Here is a 26,219-nt window from a genome sequence, read left to right on the forward strand (position 1 = left end):
ATTTCATATACCGAGCCTTCAGTTCAAATTCACTCTTATGCAGACAAAATAGCCAACACATAGCGTAAGCCTAGACTCCTGTCCAAAAATAGCGGTGCTGGTGTTGGCAAAGCATGAACAGTCAGGGAGCTGTCCTACGGTGGCGCTGGAGGTAACGGGTTATGAAAGTGCCAGTGACCTTCAATTTGATCCTTTCCGATGGTGGTGGTAGTGGTATGAAACAGTGATTTAACTAATGTTGTCCAAAGGTGTTGGTCCGAGTGGGGAACGAGGGGCGGCGGGCCATGAAACAGTCAGTGACCTAACAATCCTGCCCAAGGGTGTTCAAAAGAGAGGAGGTGGGAGGGTGGAGAGGTGGGGGCGGGGGGGGGGTGACCCACGAAACACAGAGCCGGTGGCGTTACAATTAATCCTCTCCCAAGATCAGGGGCTGGCATGACACAGAGCCAGTGAGTTTACATTTAATTTTGCCCAAATGTGGTGGTAGTGGTGGAGGGCACGGAACAGCCACTATAATTAAGCGGTAAACAGAACAGGAAAATCAAAGTACGAAGATGTAAGGAACACCCTCAAGTGCAACCTTCAGCCCATCCAGGAAAGGCCTCCCGGAAGAAGGGCTTTGAGCGGCGCCTAAGATCGGATCTCTTGGGGGTGGGCTCCGGGCCTGCACCCAGTGCCCTGGCATCTCCGTCACCTTTCGGCAGCGTAGGACCTAGCCGGCGGCACTTGCCAGCCTGCAGGGTCCGAGGAGCCAGGGAGGCAGGCGCCACCGCCCGCCGCCCGCCCGCAAAAGAAAGCGAAGGCGACGGCGGCCAATCAGCGGCCGGCGCGTGCAGCCGCGCGCCCCTCGTGCCCCCCGCGCACCTCGCGCGCCGCGTACGTGCGGCGGCCGGCTCCGCCCCCGTGGGCGGGGCCTGGGCAAGCCGCGGGCGGCCGGCTGCGGCCCGGGAGCTGCTGCTGCTGCTGCGGCGGCTGCACCCGCGGTGCCGAGGCCGAGGCGGAGGCCGAGGTGCGCGCTTGGCGAACGTGCCGGATCCGCGCGGCTCGGCTGCACCGGTCCTTGCGGCTGCCTGAGCGTCTCGGCTGATCTGTGCGCTGCCCCGGCGAGGATGCGGCTGTTCCGGTGGCTGCTGAAGCAGCCGGTGCCCAAGCAGATCGAGCGCTACTCGCGCTTCTCGCCGTCGCCGCTCTCCATCAAGCAGTTCCTGGACTTCGGTGAGTGCAGGGCCACGGGCCCCCAAGGCGCCGGGGCGTGGGGCTCCTGCCTTCTGGGCCCACCATCTCCGCCGCAGGGCTCCGCAGCCTCGGGGCAAAGTCCGTGGGAACCACAGGCGGGGTTCCGGGATGTCCGGAGCCTGTCCCGGGGGCTCGGAGGGCAGGGCCTGGCATCCAGACACGGGCCGGGGACTTATCCGGAGACACAGAAACGGCGTGCGAGGACCCTCACCCCTGGCGGGACTCCCCAAGCCTGTGTCGTTAGCTTCAAATCTACTTGACACAGACCTCACCGCCCTTAAAACTTCGGAGCGGAATGTGGGTGGCTTTTTAACGTTTTTATTTTTAGATTCTTTTTTTTTGCCTGGGTAAGAGCTGTTTAGAAACACCTTGAGGTCGAATAAATTATGCAATGGCATTTTGTTCCTTTTCTGCTCTAAGGTGATCCCGTGTGGCCGGGGCGGCAGGACTCGAACTGTTGTTTTCTTCGTATTATGTTAAAGCAGTTAGAGGCCTGGACTGCAAGTGCTTTAGATGCTGGGGAGGAGCGGATGTGTGGGCTCCTAGCGTCAGAGCAGGGTGTGACATAACCCTGGCCGCGGTGTCAGCACCTTTCGTCGCTTCTCTCTTTTTGTGTCCCACCCCCCTTCTCCCCTCTCGAGTGGGCTGGTAGGCAACTTGCCCCAGTTGAGATGGCAGCGCAGGAGACCTGGCCCCCAACCTGCCTGAGGCCTAACTGAGAGGGGAATAGATTGCACCGCCTTATGTTAACTGGATCGTGTTTCCCCAGAGTGGTGCAGTTTCAGCTGCGGAGCGAATGACTCGCAATTGCTGAATGCGAGGGAGCTGGTTGTGAAACACCTGAAAGTAAAAAAGTGCGCACCCAGGTATCAGAACGGAACTCAGCGTCCTTGGGGGAAAATAAAATGGAACAGCAGATATGTTCTAAGCTCTCAAGGGAAAATAATGAGGCGTCTGTTCGTTTAATGAACTTTATGTAAATATCAAGGGATAGTATCAGGTGGGCATAAAAACTATGCAGAGTAGCTGGAACATTCAGGGAAGACCTGATATGCAAAATGTGATGTTGTCCATACTTAAAAAAAGTTGGGATAGGAAGAGAGGAATAGGTTAAAGTTGAGACCAAATTAAATTTTGAACAACCAATTTGCCAGAGAATGCTGAGGAATGTCAAAGTTCAATGAGATGTTGATCTGTGTTGCATCTTAAACTTCACTCCCCAAGCGTTTCAGTAGTTTTACTCTATCATCTCTGGCCACTTGTGAGAATTTTAGAGGTTTGAGGCAGCTCTTAATTTCAGAGTTTAGAAAGAAAATGTCACTGTTGCTATGAATAGTATGTTTTCCATCTCTAATTTATGGTTTAGAGAAGATTGTGGAGGTATTAGCCTTTCATTGGGATAAACCGAGCTAGGTTAATTCACAATAAAAGGAACAAAAGGAATCCAGAAGCCCCCAGTTCCTTCCTTCCACCCTCGAGGTTGAAGTAATAGCCCTAATAGCTTGTTGAAATTTCAGTTGATTTATTTCTGTGGCAGCTAGTAGCTACCCGTATTCATAGATGTCTTGGCAAGGATGTCATTTGAGTAGGAAAACCACAGTGAGGGATAGTGTTATCATGGAAAATCCACGGCACTAGTATCTTGGAACAAATGTTCTAATTCTTGCTCTGCCACCAACTGAAGAATGTGGCCTTGGCTAAGTGACTGAACCTCACTGGGGTTCATTTGCCTCGTTAATTAAATGTGTGGATTGTATCAGGTCATCTGTAAAGCACGGCTCCAAAACTTTGTGATTATAATTTCAAAGGAAAAGGGATGAACTTTTTGAAAGAAAATCCCCAAATCTTTTGATAGATATTTCCCATAAAAGGCTTCTGACCTATTTTAGGAGGGGCGGAGGGATACACTAATCTGGGATAATGGAAGAAACCTAATAATTGAAGTCTTTTCCTTATAAGGAAGCTCACGAAAGAGCTATATATAATTGTAGTGGAATATGCTAGAAACTACAAGCCTAGGTTGTAATATCCAGAGATGAATCAGGTGACAGGCAGCCTATCGTTAATGACAACAACTAGAAAAAGAGTGTTGTCACACAAAGGCCATCTCGACTGCTACCTTTCTCTTAGTTCTTCTAGCTCTTGATAGAAGTTCTCTTTTGGCAAGTGATGTGGGAGTTTGAGAATTTAGAATGGGTGTGGGGATGTTTTTAAGGTGAGGAGGAAGAAGGAGAAAGAAGCTTTATGGTCCTGTATGATTGGAGAAAACTGCAGGGGAGGGCCACCTCAAATGCGTAAATCACCAGGTGGGGAGCTGCAGATGACTCCATGAAGCTAGCCAGATGGGGACTGTGGCAAGCTCCTGGGGATATGCTCGCTCCAGAAGGGGCAGCTGGTTGCCACCAATTCAGTATATTTTAAAAGACCCGGGGCTCAAACAAAATAGATGCATGGCCCATGTTGGCCCACAGGCTGCCACTTTGTGAACTTTGACTTTCTCCCTGGCTGCTGTATAAATGGGACATAAGAGGGACCAGAGAAAGGATATACAAGGAATTTTATGTTTACAGTATTTGTTATAACCATGCCAACAAATAAATTGCAGTTTCTATGGCTACTGAAATAGCTTCATTATACTAATATATCCACACTAGTAAACAAGGAGATGATCTTCCTTAAGAGTGGGGACTAGAATTGGTTGTTACTTCGGAAGCAGTGATTTTATTTTAAAGGAGGATTTCTCAGTCTCAGCGCTCTTGACATTTTGGGACAGGTCATTGTGTCGGGGGGGCTGTCCTGGGCATTGTGGGAGGTGTACTAAAGCAGCCTCCCTGGCCTCTACCCACTGGATGACCGTAGCACCCTCTCCCCCCAATTGGGACAACCAAACATGTCTCCAGACATCACCATGGCCCCTGGGGGAGCAAAATCCTCCGCTGCCCCTCTGTTGAGGACCTCAGCCATAAAGCACTTAGATCAGTGGTTTTCGTGCCTGGGCCCATCCCCCAGACTTCTAATGTAAAAGAACTGGGGTGGTGTGCAGGCGTTGGTATTTTTAGAAGATTCCCAGGTTATTCTAAAGCGTAACCAGGGTTGAGAGCCACTAATTAGATGAGCTTCTGGATCTAGACTACTGTCTCCCTTTCATCTGTGCATCGTATTTCTCTTTGCCCTTTAAAATAATAAAAGTTTCTTGAATTCAGTCTTTATTTGAAATTTGGCCTTCCACATAGTTAGCAAGTGTAGCAAGAATAGCAACTGTAGGAAGAATAGCAAGTGTTCTAAGTGGATTATGAATTTGTAATGGCAAGAGTGCCTTCTAAAGAGTGAGATTTTTAAAAATGAGATTTTCTTTTTGATCTGAGATTATGGTCACGTGGTTCCAAATTCAGACGTGCAAAAGGACGTAGAAAAGTCAGCTTCCTACTTCTGTCCACTAGCCTCCCTCTTGTTGCACACGTGGCAGCTTGTTATATTTTTGTCTATACCTTGTTTTTTCAACTTAATGCCTTAACTTTCCATATCCATATCTGCAGAATTTCCCTTTTATATGGCTCCTGAGATTTTGTTTATATGAGCATACTATAATTCATTAGCCAACTCTCTGTTGATGGCTAGTAGATCGTTTCCAGTCTTTTCTGTGACAGCCGGTGCTACAGTGAGTTACTGCATGCGTCATTTCGTGCATGAACGAGTGTGTATATAGGACAAATTCCTAAACATGGGATTAGTACATCAAAGGAGATGTGTATTTGAAATTTTGATAAGCATTGTCAGAGGATGTCTGTTTATTCTCTCACTAGAAGTTTGAGAGTACCTATGTTCCTACGCTTTCACCACATTATCAAACTTTTGATAAGTGAAAAATGGTATCTAAATAGAATCTTTTTCTCCCCCAGTAAACATTTTTTTAACTTTTTTTTTTTTAAGATTGGCGCCTGAGCTAACAACTGTTGTCGATCTTTTTTTTTTTTTTTCCTGCTTTTTCTCCCCAAATCCCCCCAGTACATAGTTATACATTTTTTAGTTTTGGGTCCTTCCAGTTGTGGCATGTGGGACGCTGCCTCAGTGTGGCCTGACGAGTGGTGCCATGTCCACGCCCAGGATCCAAACTGGCGAAACCCCAGGCCACGGAAGCGGAGCGCGAGAACTTAACCACTCGGCCATGGGGCCGGCCCCCTATTTTAACTTTTTGTTATGGAGAATTTTAAGCATATACAGAAGTTGAGAATAGTATGATGAACTCCTTTATATTGATATCCAAGTACTGTTTGTAGATGTGTGTATGCGTAGTCTGTTAGTTTCCTATCAATGGCATGCTTGTTTCAGAAAACAAATTTTTTCTTTTTCTATACTAAGACCAATTTATCTTTCGAATTGTCTGTTCTTTAAAGACTTGGTAGAATCTTCCTATGAAACTTTTAAATCTAATGTGTTTGGGGGACCATTGCCCTCTGACAACTTTCTCTGCTCTGTGGTAATGATCAGTATAGATTTTCTGTTTCTTCTAGAGTTCATTTTGATCTGTTTCCCTAGAAAATTATCCTAGTCATTGAGGTTAAGTCAATTTGCATAGCTGAGAAGGTAGTCTCTTATCAGCCTTAATTTTCCCTGTGGCTATTCCTCTATTATTTCTTGTATATTTGTTCTCCCCTCCCCCCTTTCTTGATTAGATCAGATGGTGTGGTGGTTTATTTGGTAGGACTCCTCTATTAGTTTTATGACTTTTGTTTTCTAGTTCGTTAATGTCTACTTTGACTTTTTTAATTCCCTCAGATCATCTCCCTGGGTTTATTTTGTTATACTTTTTTCTTTTTGATTGGATACTTCGTTTCTTTTCTGTTTTGTTGTTGATTTCAGTATTTAAGGCTATAGTTAACTCCTCCGAGTGCTACTTTAGCAGCTGATGTGTATTGTATTTCATCCTTCCTCCCAGCTCCTCTGCATCTTCAGATTTTTATTCTTCTATGAGCTAAGAGTTGTTTGAGTTTTTAAATTTCCAGTGTAAGTGCATCCTGTATTTTAATTTTCTTTATGTTTGGTTTTGTTGCGTTGTGATCAGAGAATGTTAGCTGAGTCATTATTTCTCTGATTTATTGATGTTTACTTTGTAGCCCAATACGTGGTTATTTCCTGTGAACGTTCCTTGGGCAGCAAAAAGGTTATGCTCTTTTCAGGTTACAGAATTTGAAATATTAGATATACCGTATTATGTTAAGTTTTCTATACTTTACTTCTTTTTTATCTACTTGATCTATCATGGCCCAAAAGAAGTTCAGATCTCCTTATAATATGATTCTATTTCTCTATATTTCTCCTGTAGTTTTTCTTTGTGCCTGTTAATGTTATGTTTGCTGCTTATTCTTAACTGTCATGTCGTCATTCTGAGATGTACCCTTTAGCGATAGAGTGCTGCCATCTTACTAGTTTAATGCTGTTTGGCCTGGCCCCAACCTTAGTTGACACTGAGATTCAGATCTCTGTTTTCCTCTTGCTTACATTTCTGGTAGAGCATTGTCATCCTTTTGTTTTCAGTCTTCCTGAATTACTTTGCTTTAAATATTGTCTTGAAATGTAGTATAAAGTTGGGTTTTGCTTTGAGAATCAAACTTTTTCTTTTATGTGGTTAAGTATAACCAATTTATGTTTATTGATGTGACAGATCTGTCATCTGTAATGATAAACATCTGTCATTTTCTTTTGCTTTCTATTTTAATACCTTAATTTTTTTGACCATGTTATCTATCTAGCTTTGTTTTATTATATTTCTTTTAATAATTAGGTTTGAATTTTTGGCTCCAGTGATTGTCTTTCTAATTATTTCTTTATTTCTTTAGACCTTCTTTGTCCAGTACAGTTACCACTAGCCACATGAGCCTCTGGAGCAGTTGAAACGTGTGACTGAGAAACTGAATTGGTTTAATTTAAATTTAAAACCGATACTTGAGGGGCGAGCCTGGTGGCATACAGGTTAAGTTCGTGCACTCCGCTTCGGCAGCCCAGGGTTCACCAGTTCAGATCCTGGGCTCACACCTACACACCGCTCATCAAGCCATGCTATGGTGGCATCCCATAGAAGAACTAGAAGGACTTACAGCTAGGATATACAGCTGTGTACTGGGGCTTTGGGGAGAAAAAAAAAAGGAGGAGGATTGGTGGTAGATGTTAGCTCAGGGCCAATCTGCCTCACCAAAAAGTATTAAAAGAAAAAAACCGAAAAAACCTTGACGCTTGATTCAGTTAATTGGAAAACTTCTAAGTATATTTAGAACAATTTGGATATGTGACTCTACTTTAACTGTAAATTTGATGAAATGTAATTATAGGTCAATTATTTCTGATAGAAATTTAGGTTTTGAATCAAGATGTGCTGTAAGATACACACTGGATTTCAAAGACTGTATAAAAAATAGCAAAACGTGTCAATACATTTTTGTATTGATTCTGTGTTGAAATGATAATATTTTGGGTATGTTGGATTAAATATCAAAAATTTCACCTGTTTTTATGTTAACGTGGCTGCTAGGAAATTTTAAATTATGTATGTGGCACACATTTATTTCTATTGGACAGTGAGGCTTCAGAGAGTATATATTAATTTCCTATTAGTAATAGAAACATCCTATTTTAATGTTCAGAATAAAATTTGTTGGTTTTATTTCTCGATATAACTTTTACATTTTTTTCCCTGTAAAACTGTTACTCTCAGGATTTGGGGGCCGATTTATTGTCTTTGAGTGGCAGTTCATGCTATGGTGGTTCTTTGTTATATTTGCCAAAGTTTGAGGGCTGTCTTTCTATTAAGTAGTTGTTATGAATTCAAAGTTCTCTTAGTGCTATAAGAAAAGGAGAACTTGGACTTATTACATAAAGATAGAACATTCTGAATCTTGAATGAGCCCTTAGGAAATGATTCACATTTTCTTTTGGATGTCCTTTTCATCTTTCAGCCTCACCCCGTCCACTCTGGTTCCTTCGTTAATCACTTTTGTGCCCTCCCGCAGACTGACTTCCCATTTGTTTTATTTCCCAGTTCTTTTGCACTGCTCTTCTGCACAGCTGCACATGTATTAAAGGTCTCGCTCCTGGCTCCTGGTATTTTATTTGATTCTAAACAGTCTCTTTGCAGAGGGTGGGCACTCGCCTCTTCTTTGTAACCTCTCACAGCTGCCTCAGCTTTTTGCTCTGTACAGAGTGGGCATTCCATAAATGGTGATTACTGACTACATAAAGGTTAGGAAACATTATTGTCACTTAATTTAGCGGTTGTTATATACGTTTCGACTTTTATAATGTCCCCACATTTAAATATAGCATCTCCCAAAGAAAACCACCAGAAAGCAGGTTGTCTGACAACTCTGCCTTCTTTTCACAGAAAAGATTTCTCCCGTAATCACACTGGTTCTGTGAACCTCAGAGCCTTTAGCTCTTAGAAGGCAGCAGCCAGTTTCCCTGTTCCTACAGTTCTTGAGGTTTAAGAGCCCAGCCGCCTTCTGTGTTCCTTTAGAAAGTACTTTAAGGAGGCGGGCTGGTGGCGTAGTGGTTAAGTTCACAAGCTCCACTTTGGTGGTCTGGGGCTTGGGGGTTCTTATCCTGGTCGCAGACCTACACACTGCTCAAAAAGCCATGCTGTGGTGGTGTCCCACATACAAAATAGAGGAAAATTGGCACAGATGTTAGCTCAGGGACAATCTTCCTCACTGAAAAGGAAAAAAAAGTATTTTAAGACTCCTACACCCAGTGAGAAGTTGACTTTGGTTCCAAATGGCTGATCTTCAGAAAGTCTTAGTTTTTTAAGTTGTTTGGCTCCTTGAAGCCTGATTACCACTGGAGAGAACAGTGATTTTGTTTCTGGAGGAGATAAAAAGGTTTTGTTTGGGTGTTTAATTGTGTTAGGAAAAGGGGAAAACAATTGCATTCTGTTTCCGAGTGTTTATTTTGTGCCTTTACATATATATATATGACACACCTTTCTGTAGGCAGGAAGGTTTTCTACTGTGAGGAGTTGCCAAGAATTGGACTAACCTGTTGGGAGACAGAAGCCAACTACTCAGAATTAAGGGAGAAGAGAACAGTTTCATTTAGGGGAATGATCTCTAACTTGGCTTAATGCATCTTGATCAATATTTAAATTTAAAGGACAAATTGGCCTTTGGGGCCTTACTGATCTGGTAGGGCTGGCTTTCAGCATAACCTGGTTTATCAGGCTCTGGGCACCAAAAGTGTAGCTCAAGCTTCATTGATGTTGCAGTTTTGTGTGCTTTTTGAAGGGGAGACGTGGCCACGCTGCCTGGCATGTTGATGGTTGGGTGTTTTCCTCCCATTAAGCTTTGGGAAATTGATCAGACTTTTGGCAAGATTTGAGATACCTTGGATTTATTGTTACTGGATGGAATCAGAAAATAGCACCACTTTTCCTTTATATTGTATGGGCATTCAGTTATTTGACTTCTGTAATAATCTGATTTCAGAGTTGGGCAAATCCTTTTGTTTTAGGAATATCGTAGTCTAAAATAGGTTGTTGAACTACAGTCAGAGGGCCAGCCACCTGTTTTGTTTTGTTTTTTAATTAATAGACTTTATTTTTAAGAGTAGTTTTCGGTTCACAGCAAAATTGAGCAGAAAGTACAGGGAGCTCCCACATGCGCACCTCTCCACAAATACAGCCTCCCCTACCATCTACATCCTTTACCCTGTGCGACATTTGTTACAGTTGATGAAGCAGCGTTGACCATCACTATCACCCAAAGTCCATAGTTTACATTAGGGGTCACTCTTTGTGTTGCATACTCTAGGGTTTTGACAACACTTGTTTTTGTGAATAAAGTTTTACTGGAACACAGCCATGCCCGTTGATTACACATTGTCTGTGGCTTCTGTCCCTCTACCACAGTGGAGTTGAGTAGTTGCCACAGAGACTATGTGAGCCACAAAGCCAAAAATGTTTACCATCTGGCCCCTTACACAAAGTTTGTGACCTCTAGTCTAAGAGAATTCTTCTCTAAGACAACTTGGCTCCCAGTTAAAGAAGCCTGCGGTGATTGCTGTTAATTTGCGTTTAAATGGTAAAGCTCGGTTTCTCCTGTTTGCTGGTAATAAACAGTAAACATTGGCTATCTGGAGGGGAACTTTGCCGGTAATTGGTGGTTTGCCTGGGGGGGTGTGCCCCTGAGTGGAATTACCATGGGAAAGGCTATACGTGGTTTTACGGCTTTAATCTGCAGGGCTGTCGGCAAAGTTTAAGTATGCCACTTTCTCCACAGCCCTGCCAAAATGAGGTTTGATGATTTTAATTGTATGATCGGTAACATAGAAGCTGAAAGTTTTCTTTTTTCCCCCCCGATGTGGGTTTGTTCTCTGCATATTGTTGTGTGTAAAGTGCCCTTGACCATTTAGTAACTGGAAATCTGGAGTTTTAATCGTTTGCATGAATTCCTTGTGTCTATTTGGCATAGTAAGCTATTGTGCTGTATAAACGTTTCCCACTGTGTTCCCTTCTTTGGCAAAGTAATTGTCAAAATATACAATTAAAGGCATTTGGAAGGAATATCACCTCTCATTCTTCCATACAGTTTTTGTGACAGCCTTCCAGCTTTTGCCCATGTATTTACATACGTTGACACTGGGTGTCCGGTTTCCTTCCTTACAGGCTGAGTTTTTTTACACTGGGTCATTCACAGTGCTTTTCTCGTGGTCAGGTTTATCACCATAGCATTTTGTAAATTGTTACTAAATCTCTCTGGAATTTATTGCCATTTCTTTTCTTTTCTTGGTGAGGAAGATTGTCCCTGAGCTAACTAATCTTCCTCTGTTATGTATGTGAGATGCCACCACAGTGTGGCTTGATGAACAGTGTGTAGGTTGGCACCTGGGATCCGAACCGGTGAACCCCAGGCTGCCAAAGTGGAGCATGTGAACTTAACCACTGTGCCACTGGGCCAGCCCCGTTATTGCCATTTCTGATGAGACTTTTGTAGCTCACTCACTTTTGCTCTGTTCTGCTGTCTGGTTGTACAGCAACAATTGTTAAGACCTCAAATCTCTCTGTTGTTGTTTCTGTTTAATCACATGCTAAGTTCACAGACTATGTGGGTTCTATTCAGTAGGACAACTTTTCTGATTTTAACTAAATATCATATGCTGACTTTTGCCTTGTAATGTGTGCTGAAATTTGGTGAGAGCAGTTCCTTGTTTATTACCTTAGGTTTTTAGAAATTCTTGCTGTTCTTGCCCACTTATTCTTCCTGATAAATTTAACTTAAGAACATGTGCTAAGGGGACTGTGGATGGGTTAATTGGCGTTCATTGAAACTAGCCTGGAAGCGTCTTCAGTTAGCCCATTTTGCTTTTATGGCAGAGAGGGCCCATGTACCTCCGTGCTTCCCCTCGTGGCAGAGCTGGGTTTGAGTGTGACCCAGGGTGGTGTCCTTCGTATCCGTCAAGTAGAACCCCATTCCTGGTCAGTGTCTCATCTTTACTGAGATTATACTTTCTGCCATAAGGAATGGCACAAAAATTACAGCAAATTGAAATTTGTAACATATAAATCTTTTCTCAACAAATTGTTACATTTTCATAGACCAGAGCATACTCAGTACTTTTATCAGAACCTTCTCTTTGATCTGTTCTAGTAGGGTACAGTGTTTCCTTAAGCTTGGTAGCAGTTAGTCCTTAATATGCGACTGTGGACTTTGTATAAATTTGGTTAATTTCTCCTCCTGTTTCTGAGATTAAATAGAAAGCAAAGTGATAATTGCTAGATTACGCTCGTATGCTGGTCACATAACGTGCTCAAGTGAGCACTTTATTTCTGATAAACCCTTAAGCTGATTGCTCACAGCGATCTCCCCATCTCTCCAAACCGCCCTTTGTACACAGGGGGGCTGCTTCTTTGGTTAGTGTTCTTTACACGTTCTCCACCATGTCATCTCTGGTCTGTGTACTCATATTCCTGCTTCTTTAACCTGAGCTTGGCTTCACTAAAGCTGTTTGAGGAGGAGACTCAAATGGACTGTCTGGAAACTGAAAAAGACTCAATGGATTGAACCAGCATTTACCGAGTGCTTACCAACACTTGGCATGAAATACGGTATTATGGAATTCTACAACAGTCATGTCCATTTTACAAATTGGGAAACTGAGGTTCAGGGCAGGTGAGAAAGTTGCACACACAGTAGCTGGTAGAGCCAGGGGTGCTAACACCTGCTCGTCTTACTGCCCCGCTGTAGCTGAGAAGGTCAGTAAGGGTTGGGTGTGGGACTCCTTTGGGAACAAAACACACTGGAGGAAAGGATCGACAAGTGCGCTAGTGCCGCTTGTCAAGAGTCACCACATCCTGGAGTACAGCCATTTCCTTCGTGAGTGTGTTCAGCAGTTTTTATCTTCCCCATTTAGGCTGAAACAAAACTCAAACATGAAAATAGAGACTAAAAATAGATGGGTAAATAGACAAGTTTGGGATGTTTCATAGCCTCTGTCTGAGCCTGAGGAGTTCTGTGATTTGTTTTCCCTCCTTGAACTTTTTGTGATTAGATGCTGGTCAGTGGTTCTCAGTCCTGGCTGCTCATGAGAATCATCTGGGGAGCTCCTAAAACTAGTGGTACCTGCCCCTCCTAGAAGCCAGTTAAATCAGTCTCTGGAGGTTGGGGCTAGGCGCTAGTATTTCTGAGGTACCCAGGTGGTTGTACTGTGCTTCCAGAGTTAAGAACCACTGTGTTAGATCCAGTACAATTTTTGCCTAAGCCTAAGAGCTGTGAACCGCTTTAGGGGCAGAATCGGTGAGATGCTGAAGGTTAACACTTAAGTAGTTTAGGAGTGCAGCAGCATCAGTTGAACATCCTGGATTTGGAATGAAGTGGAAACACTGAGAATTGTTGGGAAATTGTCAAGGCAGAGTCACTGCCTTTGAGGAGCTTATAGATAAATGTTGGGACAAATACAGAAATTTTTATGTCGCAGCCAAAATTTATGAATCCTATGAGTTTTCCTGCTGTCCCTATCTCTCCCTTGAAGGTTTGTATAATAGGGGTGGTTTCTGGGAATATATGAGGTGTCAACCCAATTGTCCTTTATCCGAAGTATCCTTGGAGGCTTTTTTGATGGAGAACACAAATAGAAGAACAAATGTGAATGTGGGTACTCTTTTCCTTGATTTCTCGCTCCTTTCCTTCCTTGACTGCTTACTCCTAGCAGTGCTTTCTCCAGAGTTGTCCCAGAATTTACATTATTAGGCACGGTTGGGGTAGGATAAATAACTGTAAAGTGTAGAGATACAAATACTATCCTCTTGGATTCATTCAGTGGGAGCTTGTGCTTAGAGATCATCTTTGCAACCTCTCTGATTTTACACATGGGAAAGTGGAAGCCCTGAGTGACAGAGAGACTGCCCAAACCATCAGCTAGTTGTTGACATCACATCTTGGCCACCTCTTTCAAAGTGAACCAGAAATTATTCTTTCTAGGAGGCAAAGGGAACTTGCATTTAGGTACCACTCTCTGCCAGACACAATAGTAGGCAGCTGTAGCTATAATTCTCACAATGTCCATGTGAAGTACATGTTTCCATTTCTTGCTTGAAGATGATAAAGCTTAGATGATTTAAGTAAGTATCTTGTCTAAACAAAGTCAGGGGCAAAACCACTGTTAAAATTCAGGTAGGCTGAGCTTTTAAACCTACGCTTTTTTTCAATTTAACATAGTATCCCATTTCATTCAACATAATATACCATTGCCCCAAAGCAATTCTTTCTACCAAACAGAGTGTCTATTAGTAGTGCTGAGGTTTTGTCTGAATTCATTCTGTTAGACAATCAGAAAATTGCATAATCTCATGCTTCCCTAGTCTTATAATTTCCAAACTATCAGATTGATACCGACTTCATTTACTTACACTGAAACAGTTCTTCATATTCTGAGGACCACCACTACGTGTTAGCCTGCCTCTCTGGGAATATGAGAAGCAGTCTATGTAGACTTGTACTCAAGCCTTAATTTCTGGTGCTTACCAGTAGTGCAAGCTTGGGCAAATCACTTAATCCCACTACGCTTCAGTGTCTTTATTTGTAAAATAGAGATGATGGCATCTCATCCTAGGCTGGTGGCATTGGTGAAAGTGACAACATACAGCACAATGCCTGGCGGTAGGTGCTTAGTAGACGTTGGCTATGCCTTTATTATGGGAAGTTAGTGACACAGCACTTCCTGGATGAAATCAGCTTCCTGCTGAGAATAAAAGCTGCATAGGGAGTTCTTAACTTTGAATATTAATTATCTTAAAGTTTGTTGGCTAAAGGTCTCAGCTCTATAAACTGATCATTTTCCAAGAAACATAGCACTTTCAGTTCTTTTGTGCTTTGAGCGTGATTGGCTTTGGATCCTCTTCATTCACTGTAATGGTTAACATTTTGCCTCAGTTAACCTCAAAGGTGAGTGCAGTGTGACCTTTACTTAACTATTCCTGCTTCCTTGACAACAAGGCATCCTGTAACTCACCAACCCATGGCTAGGACTAGATCCTAAACCCCCTTCTGGAATCAGGTTGATATGGATCTGTGTGGTGGCTTGGCTGCCATCGTTAGTCACATGCTCTAGCCAGTCAAAGCTCTATTTGTGATATCAATTCCAAACACATCCGTGCCCTTCTCCCCACTCTCTGGCCCGACACACCACATTGACAGTTACTGCCACTTTATTATCCCCTTCCTACCTATCTTTTGGCTCCTCTTCCCCCTAGCTTTAGGGATTTGAATACCCCTAACCAAATATATAAAACGAAGTGATCTAACTGTAAGAGGAATTTACCATTACCAGCAAATGTTATCTTGTACCCCTGAATTTATTTGCTATACTAAGTTTATTTGGAAACTTACTAGGTATTTTAATTTTCAGTTCTAATCAGGAGATATTTATTAAACACCTACAGTGTGCCGGGTATTGTGCTAATAGATTCTTCGGTTTTCTGAGGAATCCTGGGACCCACAGGACATAGAACTCAGTGACTGGGGGCAATGGCAGAGGGGTTGCCCAGGCGGAGGGCACAAATTGTGGGCCCACAGTGAAATTCATTTACAATTTGCTTTGGCTCTGTCTGGCATACAGAGGGGCAGGTTTCCTGCTAATGTGTTTATGGCCATAGATAGTATTTCAAAAGAGTGAACAAAGAGGATTTCTAAAGAGAGAGGATCAAGCTGCTGCTGGATGTTACTCAGTTTCCCTCAGTGCAGACGCAGATGAGCTCCGGGGAAGGATCCGGTGACCCTCACCTGCCTTAATTAAGAACTCTGTCACCATCACCTTGTACCCTCTTTTCCTATAACAACAACAAAAATCATTACATGAAGGTACCGTGGGCTTCAGACCCCATGAGGAAGATCTGCATATTGTCGCATGTTCTGTGTGAGATTTTTATATGTTTTTTAAGAATAGAATGGGTCTAGTAAGGTTTTTTTTTTAAATAGAATGGCTCTAGTTATAGGAAGACCTTTTCTAGAAGACTGTTTTTTCTTTAAAAACACTCTTTTTAGTAACTGCATATCTCCTCATGTAATTATACAATTTTGTAATTTATTACACTGTTCCTTTATTGTTGGATGTTTAGGTTCTTTACAATGTCCCTCCCAATCCTTTTATTTGGAAAAATTTCAGACCTGAGGAAAAGTTGTAAGAAAAATACAGTTAACACCCATGTCTGGCACCTAGATTCACCAACTGCTGTGCCATACTTGCTTGTTCTCTCTCTCCCCTCCATCCATTCCTATCCGTGTCTCCTTCTCTCCCCTCTCTCTGCACGTGCTTTTTTGGCTGAACCATTTGAGATTAAGTTGCAGACTTCGTAACTACCCCTAGATACTTAAGTATGTATGTCCTAAGCATCAGAGTGTTCTCCTAATAACCATGATACAGTTATGACACTTGGGGAATTTATCAATGATACAATAAAATTGAATATCCAAATTTCCCCTAATGGCTGATGGTTCCTGTGTTAGACAGCTCAGGTCTAGAACATACTCGGAAGGCGCTGTGGCCAAGGGGGCTGCTGAACTAGGCGCAGCGGAGCCCATGAGGGGCTCCCCCCTCAGTAAGGTGGTACCACGGATAGAGGGCAGGAGTCACAGGTAGCGCTGGCTGGGTGAGAATTAGAGAAAGAACTGGAAGTCTGCAAACAGTAGGGTCACCCTCCACCCTGACCTTCAGAACGTTAGTGGGCAGACAGTTACCCCCAGGCCAAAGTAAAGGGCAAAAAGGGAGTTCTTCTCCAAAGATGCTGAATGACTGTTTAAGGAGAATTAGGGAAGCTGGTGTGGTGATAGGACTCCACCAAAAAGCCCTATGTAATCAGGTATTTGGGGTCCTCACTTAGTTGGTCTTTAGGCTGCTTTACTTTCAGTCATTGCTGGACAAGGATCACCAGACATCTGAGGGAAGCCCACAGTGAGAAAGAGAGCAACCAAGGTAAATAAATGGCCAAAAAAGTGACCACAGAGGAAACAGATTGAGGCAGTGGAAGAGTACTTTAAAATATAATTTGAGAAATAAATCATCTTCTGTACCTACTCACGAATATATGAATGCAGATTGTGTTTTCCAAAGATGGCCATGATGATGCTTTTCTGCAGTGTGCCCTTGCCAGCCCTCCATCAAGCAGGGGTGTCTGGTCCCCTCCCCTGGAGTCTGGAAAGGCTCTGGCTGCTTAGACCAATTTAGTATGGCAGAAGAGGCCTAGCTGTGTGACTTCCGAGGCTGGGTCCTAAAGGGCATGCAGCTTCCACATTGTTTACTGAACACATGTAAGAGTCCAACTAGCCGAAGGCCACCACCCTGTGAGGAAGCCCAGGGAGGGGCACTTGGCGGCCAGTTACTTAGCAGTCAGCAAGCAGTGGGCCCAAGGGTCAGACTTATGAATGGGAAGCCTTCAGATACTTCCAGCCCCCCACGGTCTAGTCACTCCCCCAGCCTTTGAGTTTTCCCAGCTGAGGTCCCACAAGCCGTCCCTCCTGTGTCCGGTCTGAATTCCTGACCCACAGCACCTGTGAGTGTAATATAATAGACATTGGGCTGAAAGAAGTAGTGTAAAATCTGGATGTCATTGGGGATTGAATTTGGTAGGGAATTAGGTGTGTGTGAAATCCGCAGTCTCTGGCTCTGTGGCTCTTTGGCTCTGAAGTTTCTGACTCACTGTTAGTAATAATAACCAAAACATGGTCTGGCCTAGAGCAGAGGCAGCCTCCAGCTCGGTAGACCCCAAATCCACTACTTATTTTGATCTCTTTTAAAATTCAGGAATAAGTTTTCCCAAACAAAGGAAAACTGTTAAACTTCTCAGGCAGTGAAATAATTGTACTTCTGGACATGGAGTAAAACAAACATTTTAGAAGTATAAATGAAGCTAGGAAAAAATAAGGGATTGTTTTGAAGGATATTCACAATCATTTGGTAGCCCTCCATTTACGCTTCAGGTTATTTTTGAAGGACTATTCAATTAATCATTGTTTAACCTGGCAAGTCCAAGAATTAATTGTGTATGTTTCTAAAATTCAGTATTTTCAAAAGATTGAAATCTTATAAATGTAACTGGAGAAAAATCAAAGAGCTGCCCCTAAAATATTATTTTCTCAGTTATATTTTACCCACTTTAACATGCTTAATGGTAAAAATACATTGCAAACTCAAGCATTTAATTGACAGTATTTAGAAAAAGCAGCATTATTAGAATGAGCTGATCATTCTGTTGGTTTTTGGTGTCTTGCTAGTAATTTTTCCATATGTTGCTCTCCTTTTCCACTCCCTGATTCCATTACTACTGCTCCAGACAATTCCCTACCAAGTGCTAAAGCTGAAAGATGTGTGCAAAGATAGCCTGCAAGTAATCCGGACAGGAGACCCTACATTTTAGAGGGGCGTGTCCTTAGCCCTCTGCTTTAATTATAAGATATATTATCAAGTCAATTGATTCACCGAAGAAATAATTATTTTTTCTGCTTCCCATAAATTAGTTGAAAAGAGGATTAAAGATTCACCAGAAATACAGGCCACTACAGAAACCAAGTGTAAAGAAGAGTGGGTCTGAATTTCTTGCTCTCAAAAGGCTAGTCCAATGCTCCTTTCCTATCGGTGACCTATCACTGAGAGAGCTCCCTGCACTAATCGAAAGTCGTTTGTGTTTCTGTGTCTATCCATCCTATATTTTGGTGAATGGAATGCTATTTGGAACCTTCTGCGCAAAGCAAATCAGACCTTTTGCAAATGTAGTGATTGTCTCCAACTTCTGAATGAAAGGGCGAAGTATGAAAAACAAACAGAAAACAGAAGAGAATGACAGGGCCATCAAATGAGGAAGAAAAACTGAAGAAATACACACGAGTGCATTTCAGCTAATGACTTATTTGCGTTCAGTCAGAATTTCCCATGCCCCTCACCCACTCCTTGTCATCTTCTAAACTGATACTAGGGAAAAATTTAATTAATAAATTTGATATGATGTATATAGACAATGCAGAATAAAAATAGAAAATCAACATTAAGGAATGTAGAGAAGCCACGTGAGTAGGGGAAAAAATGAAACCAAATAACTGGGAAGAAGAACTGGAAAATACTCGATATGCCAGAAGACTTCTAAGAACAGAACTCTTTTGAGAGGACATTCAATTAAACCAAAAGTTTCTTTCTGGTAAGTTTACTAAAAAAAACGATTGTTGAAATTCTTTGATTGAAACTGAGTATCCAGCATTAACACGTAGAATAAAATACTTTCAACTTATATGAGGAAAACTGCAGAAAGGTTAAAAAAATCAGGCATCTCGTATTTATTTTTAGGTTCGCTAATTAACTAAAGAAGACTTACCCCCTGTTTAAGCTGCTGTATAATTAAGGTATCTGAGTACAAAGAATTTATCCCTAAAGCTAAATTAGAATGTAGGAGGCAAAATCTGAGACTTTTCAGGTACTCTTTTTTAAAAATACAAACTTCTGAAAGGATTGTCTGTTCTTCTAATAAATCATTGAGAAGCTGTCGTAGGCGATGCACTCTCATCGGTGCCATGGGGGCTGTAGAGATAAAATAAAGTTTCTTTCTACACCAGTTTATAAAAGGCTGGTAATCTGAGAAGGCTAGAATAAATGCTTCCTGAAATTTGGTTATCTTAGACCATGCCTAGTGCCTAAGTTTTCTGGTTAGGGCAGAGTTGGCCAATGTAAGCAGCAAGGCCCTTTATTTTAAAATAAATAAAAGTGGATGGTAGGGACACGGAACCTACTTTAATCTTCTTTAATCCTTTTTTAATTATGTAGAATCATCAAACGAGCACAGGCGACCACACTGAGCCAGAGTGCAGTCACGCTCTCGGGGCTTAGCAAGTATCAGACTGTTTCGTCTGCACCCCATGGTCTCAGGCTGTTCCGCTTGGTCATCATGAGCATCGTTAGTGACTGCTGTTTAATGAGCCCCTTTTCTCAATTTTAAGAACTTCTTAATGTTAAGCACTTTTTGACCCTCACCACAGTCTCTACGAAATAGGTACTGTTTTATAGACACTGAGGCTTAGAAGTGTAATGACTCTTGCCCACGTTCGTGAAGCTTTTGGCTACTCGAGTCAGGATTCAGACCCAAGTCTAACTCTGGCACCTGATTGTGGCATTACTGTTCTGCAGGACTTTAGTCTTTTATCTGAATTCTGAAGTCCAAAAAGCTCTAAAAATTGAAGTTCCTTTTTTATACTTTTGGTGCCAGAATTCATTCTGTGACAAAACCTGACCTGAGGCCATGGTCCTTATCCTGCTCGGTGTAAACGTTCACAGATTTCATTGCAGCTATATTGTGTCTGTATAATAGACCATATTATGCAATAGATGTACGTACTCCTTTTTACCTTGCTAAAATCTGAAAACCTTTGAATTTTGAAACCATCTAGCCCCGTGGGTCTTGAGAACAGATGTGAACCCGCCCGCCCCTTGCCTCCTGCGCCTGCCAGCCCAATCTCCCTTCTCCCGGCCCTCCCTCTTCACCCTGCCCCCCATTTCTAATTTGCTGCTCCTACTGTGCTGTGGACATGGAAGTTTAAGCATGTAAACTTTCACTACCCAGAAAACTCAGATGATTTTTTAAAATCTCGAGTTCATACCGATACTCCCCGTTCCAGCTCAGTACCCCAGGGTTCTTCCTCCGTTCCCTGACTCCCTTCTCCTTCAGGGAGAACGTCAACATTTCCTTTGTGCTGTAAAAAAATTCCTTTCTATTTAACCAGGATGCAAAGTATTTCTCCTGGTATGTGAAACTGTAGATGTACGTTTAAACTTGGATAATAAATCCTTCATTTTATAATGAGATTCACTATGATTTGTTTTAAATATCAGCATTTTTAGTGCACTTAAAATGATTCATTTTAAAAATTACATTTATACAGAACATTTTAGGAATGATATATGTAATCTGAAACAAAACAACCAGAGTCATTTTAAATGTTAATTGTCTAAGACCAAATAATTGTGCGCAGAATAGATGTCGGAAGGTCTTTGCTGGGATGTTACACCCCTTACTTGTAGTGAGTATTTCCCTTTGGGGAAAAGTGAAAGAATTATCAGTTAGTGAAAGATTTAATGAAGGCCTTCGGTATGCTCACTCAGAATGAGGGAAGTAAGGAATGGATTGTTTAAGACTAATCTTTTATTCTGGCTATTTTGAAAAATGGAGAAGGGGGGTCAGTGGTGGGGGAGAAAGGTTCTGCCAATGATTTTCAAAAGTGGATTATTTCCAGTCTTATTAGGTGGAGCGAGGAAAGGAATAAACCAGAACTTGGCTGGAAGTGTTAGAAAATCAGATTTACTTCTGAAACTCGTAATTTGCTGCCTTTATCACATTTGGAAGAATGAGGAGAGTTTGGAGGGGAAAATTGTTAGATGAGCTCTGCTTCTCTCTCTGGGCCTGGGCCCAAGCTTGCCCTCTCCCAACAGCCTCCAGGGACTGTGGAGCCACGGGAAGGCCTATTGAGTGTGAGGGAGTTGGGATGGACCCATAAGTATCACAGAGGACAGAAGGGGGACTAATGTTTATTGAACACTTGCTCTGTGTCAGGCTCCAGTACACATTATCATATTTAATCTCCACAAAACCTGGTTTCATCCCCATTTTACAGATTAAGGCAGCTGGGACTCAGAGAGGTTAAGAAGCTTACCAGAGGTTTCCCACACCCAAAATGGAGGAGTTGGGACCGAAGCACATTTCTGTCCCAAAGCTCATGTCCTTTCTATCATGTCCTCCATCCCCCAGCCGTCATTGAGTTTACAGCAGGGCTGGGGATTGGGGGCAAGACCAGTCATGGAACTACTCTGGTCACATGGCAGCCAGGGAAGTGGCTGGGGGTTCCTCTTTCAGGTGTCCAGGTGCCTTTTCTCTCACTGTGTCCTAGTTATGTAAATTTTATGCACAACCAGCTCAGGGCAATCGACAGAAGACTCCCTGACAACACTGGGTCTTTTCCTCTTGGACGTGCCATAGTAGATCACTCCACTTTTGAGCACCCCCAGGAGCTGGTTTCTCTGGCGCCTCCCGAGTCCCGTGTCTGGGTCAGAGCTGGGGTCTGTGGCTGCTTCCCAGCGTGACAGAGCTCTGGTCCCTGAAGAAACACATTTGAAGAAAATCTTAGGAAACAGTTGGCACACAATCGGTGAATATTTGTGGAATGAGTGGATCTGTTGCCTTCTGGAAACCCCTATGAACAGGAGTGGATTTACATGCTCTCCTACTTTTGTCCTTGGCAGTTTTACAATGGTGTTTATTTGAAAACAAATTCAGATGAGATCCCAGGTCACTTTTATATTGCTTCTGGTAGCACTAGGAACGTATTTGTGTTAAGGAAAAAAAAAACTGCTTTCAAGGTTGCCTTTTGTAATAAATGTTCTTTTTCTATTCTAATTAAATTATTTTCTTAAACTTGCTATTTCAAAGGATAAAAATTTAGAGACTGTAGGATTATTTAATTTTCTCTTCCTAACCCGTAACTGTGCTACCACGAGAGCACTTTATTATTCCATCTGTTAGACTGTAAAATCAGGGAACGTTTTTCATCTCTTAATAGGGAGAGATAATGCGTGCGAGAAAACTTCGTATATGTTTCTACGAAAGGAGCTTCCTGTACGACTGGCTAACACAATGAGAGAAGTTAATCTTCTGCCGGATAATTTGCTTAACCGCCCTTCAGTAGGATTGGTTCAGAGTTGGTAAGTAAATAATGTGGCTTCAGGTGGGGTTTCCCATAATGCTCTGAACTTCTGGCACTGGGACCATTCTCCCTAAAAGTACACATCCTGCCTGTGTGGGAATGAGTAATTCGGGAAGCCGGGCTTTCCAGACAATTAAGTTTGTTTGGTTTTTTTTAACTGGCAATTTGAATTGTCATACTGAAAATACTTCTAAACTCTACTAGACACTTTCTTGACTTTTCAGAGGTTTTTTTCTGGTTATAAATGTGATTGCTTATCAAAAAAATTGGAAAGTGCAGAACAATATACAGGAATAGCAATGCAGTGACCGGCACGAGCAGGTCTGCAGTCCTTTGGTTAGGGGGATGTTGTCGCTTTGATCAAGTCCCAGCCATGTTCCTTTCGTTTTCCTTGGAAAGAAGTTCCTTGGAGGCAGTACTTCTGTTAGAACAAATTAAGTCATTTAAAGGGGAACCTCAGATTGGAAGAATATCAGTGCCTGCTGCGCTTCAGTTGCCCTGGGAAAGTATGAAAACTCTTAACGGTCTAACTTAAAGCTCAATCGGGTATGGCTCTCTTGCTTAAAGCGTGTGTTATTTAATTGAGGAAGTTGTATTTGTGACTACTCACTAGGTAAGCAGGGTGAGGTTGGTGAGTGGCGTAGGATGTAAGAGCAGGCAGTGTATTTTTATAAAGGGATTTGCATAGATTGGAGAAACACTTGCATGTCTCCTCTGTATTATAAAAGCAAGGTAGACGTCACTGTGGAGAAAGCTGGAGGAGTTTGGGAGGCCAGACGCAAAAAGTGCTCTCAAGCCAGTACAGAGGAAGTGCTGTGGGAGCGAGGAGGGGGAGTGCCGGCTGTGGCTTTGCACTGCCCCTTGGTGGGAGGGTGGGATTGGCAGGGGCAGGGAGAAGCTTTTAGGGGAAGGGAATGAAGTGGACACATATAAGGAGAATGGAACTATAAATTAGTTTGCATTTAAAGGGTTAATGGAGGCCAGGCTACTGAAACAGAATGGACATTCAACAGTCATTTGTCAATTACATTAATTCTCATAAATTCTTAGGGCTGAGAATGGGTTGTCTGAGAAACACTGTGTTGGGTGGTCTTAGAGATACAGTGTCCAGTCCCTGGCCCAGACAGGCAGCAGCTGCTCGCTGTGGCAGGTGCAGGGACCCTAGAACCCAGGAGAGGTCAGAGAGATGAGGACGGTGGCTTTGATCTCAGTCACTTGCGTTCTACCCTAAATTCGTAGCTTGTTTCCGAAGGAGCAGAAAGTACTTGTTTGCATGAGACCTCTTTATTGCTTCAAGACCATCATTAGAAACTTTTCAGCAGAAAATACATTAACTCTTAGAGGTCACCTTGGTGGGGATTCTAGGTAGACTAGATGACTTTCAAGTCCCTGGTCCTGGTGGCAGTGACAGACACCTGCTATTGCTTATATAAAAGTTACTTCAGGGGCTTCCGAGTGAATTGCTGACAAGTATAGATTCAAACAAATTACTGGGTCAACTTTTTCTCTCCTCACCATTCCTCTTCCTTAGCTGTTCCAAACACATGCATGTCATTTCTTCCTTTCTTTTTTAAACATTCAATTTTGAAATAATTTCCTGCTTAACAGAAGGATTCCAAGGCTAGTAGCAAGAATTCCCATATACCTTCACCCGGCTTCATTAGTTGTTAACATTTGGCAACATTTGTTCTATCATTCTCATTCATATTCTCTCTCTCTTTTTCCATAAATATATGTGTGTGTGTGTGTGTGTATATATCTGTCTATACGTATGGACCATACATGTATATACGGCACACACACATATATGATACATACACGTTATTTTTTTTCTGAACCCTTTAGATTAACGGTAGACATCAGTCCCCTTTACCCCTAAATACTTTAGTATGCATCTCCTTAAAACAGCTCTTAGAAAACCACAGTATGATTATCAAACTTGGGAATTTAACATTGATCCAGTAATATTTTCTAATATGTAGAACTTGTTCTCATTTCGTTAATTGTCCTAATAATGCTGTCTTTTTTTAAGCAATCCTGCCTCCCTCGATTTAGGAATCCAGTTCAGGATCATGCACTGTGCTTCGTTGTCATTTCCTTTTCCTCTTAAAAGGGGTATTTCTTCTGTACAACGGGCCGTGAATGCCGGCTCAGTCAGCGTGTGTTCTCCTTGCTCTCTTGACTTTGAGGCTGGGAAGCTCAGCATGATCTTTGACTCCTCTCCATTTATGATTTTGTTCTTTAAGTGAACTCTCCCCTTCCGAAAGGATGGGATGCCTCCCTAAGGTTCTGCTGGTGTGTGACAGGACAAAGGGCATCACTCCCGATGGCTGACTTTGGCCTCTCAGGGAGGTTTGACCCGATGATTTCAACAAGATCTAATCCATAGCCTTGTATGCCCAGAGGCTTTTAAAGAAATATCCACAGGGGTGAACCTACTTTAGTATCATGCGTTGTCACAAAGTTCAAGTGAGGCTGATTAATAAAACATCATTCCTGTTTATGTATTTATATGCTTAACAGGCATTTCTAGTTACTGGAGTGCCCTCATCCTCTATCCAGAGCTGGATAGTAGGACTAGTGCTGATTAATTGTTAGAAGTCATTAGAATAAGGGTAATTCTTTCAGGGCATCTTAAGACCCAAAGCGGAGATCACACGCCTCTGAGTGACTGGAGTTTCTGAATCCTCACTAGATCTGGACGTAGCTGCCACAGTAATGTGCCTCTCTGAAGCCCATTTTTCTCTGTTCTCCAGATCTTTCTATGGGACACATTTCTTGTACTGACCCTGACTGAGATGTGTAGCTATTCTTAATGCAGAAACTGTTTCTGAGAGCCTAAGAGGCATTCCTTCTCCTCCATTACATGTTGATGAAATTAGTCTAACTCTGAGAAGGAACCTTTGTTTCTAAGTTCTTAGCATGCACTTCAGTGCCACCCATGTGCTGCTTACAATTTATATGCACTTTTTTTGGGTAATCAAACTATAGACAGTGTATCAGTTAGGATATGTTTGTTTGTAAATAGCAGGAAATCCAACTCAACCTGGCTTAAAACAATAAATTGGCTCATGTACCTATAAGATCCAGCCATAGGATGAGCTTTTGGTGTTGGTTTGATTCAGAGATTCATGCAATTATCAGGGTCCTGCTTTCCGTGGTGTCAGCTTCATTTTCAGGCTGGATTTCCTCCTGGTGACAGAATAGCTGCAGCATTTCCAGGCTTCACATCCACATAGCTCACTGTACAGAAGCAGAGCAGGTTGATTTCTCTCTCAAAGACCTTCACAAAGTCTTCTCTCTTATTTTACGGGCCTGAATTGAGGCAGTATGCTCATTCCTGAGCCAATCTCTGTCTTCAGGGGAATGCGACACAGTGACAGGCTTAGACCTGGACTATCGGACTAATTAGGAATTAGTGACAAGAGAAATAGGATTACCCAGAGAAACATCGGGCCACCCAGGAGATTGCGTGGTGTCAGCTTTCCCTGAAGCACTTGGGCTACATGAGGGGAAGGAAATAGGATGGATACTTGAGTGAAAGTTTGGGGTACTCTTAGGAAGAGGGAAAGGAGGAATGGATGTCAGGTAGGTAACTAACACAATAACTCTTCTTTTTCAGGTACATGCAGAGCTTTCTTGAGCTTTTAGAATATGAAAACAAAAGCCCTGAGGATCCACAGGTCTTGGATAAGTAAGTATGGCGCCAAATTTACCTGAAAGTGAAAATATCTAGGCAAAAAGTGTTTTGGTAAATGGAACTCAGGTCAT

At 42.5% G+C, this 26,219-nt stretch overlaps 1 protein-coding gene across 2 annotated transcripts in view; it reads left to right on the top strand.

The window, feature by feature from the left end:
* The first annotated feature begins 356 nt into the window (after positions 1-356).
* Positions 357-26,219, top strand: part of PDK3 (pyruvate dehydrogenase kinase 3) — a 71,346-nt gene continuing 45,483 nt past the window's right edge. Inside the window, exons 1-3 of one of the 2 annotated variants that reach the window (XM_070604956.1) lie at positions 357-1,215; positions 22,305-22,446; positions 26,071-26,142. In XM_070604956.1, the coding sequence (XP_070461057.1) occupies positions 1,110-1,215; positions 22,305-22,446; positions 26,071-26,142 (320 nt within the window). In that variant the 5' untranslated portion in view covers positions 357-1,109. The remainder of the gene's footprint in view (positions 1,216-22,304; positions 22,447-26,070; positions 26,143-26,219) is intronic. The other variant, XM_070604955.1, reaches the window with a different exon arrangement.

This window comes from Equus przewalskii, chromosome X, assembly GCF_037783145.1.
Source record: "Equus przewalskii isolate Varuska chromosome X, EquPr2, whole genome shotgun sequence".
NCBI classification, from domain to species: Eukaryota; Metazoa; Chordata; class Mammalia; order Perissodactyla; family Equidae; genus Equus; species Equus przewalskii.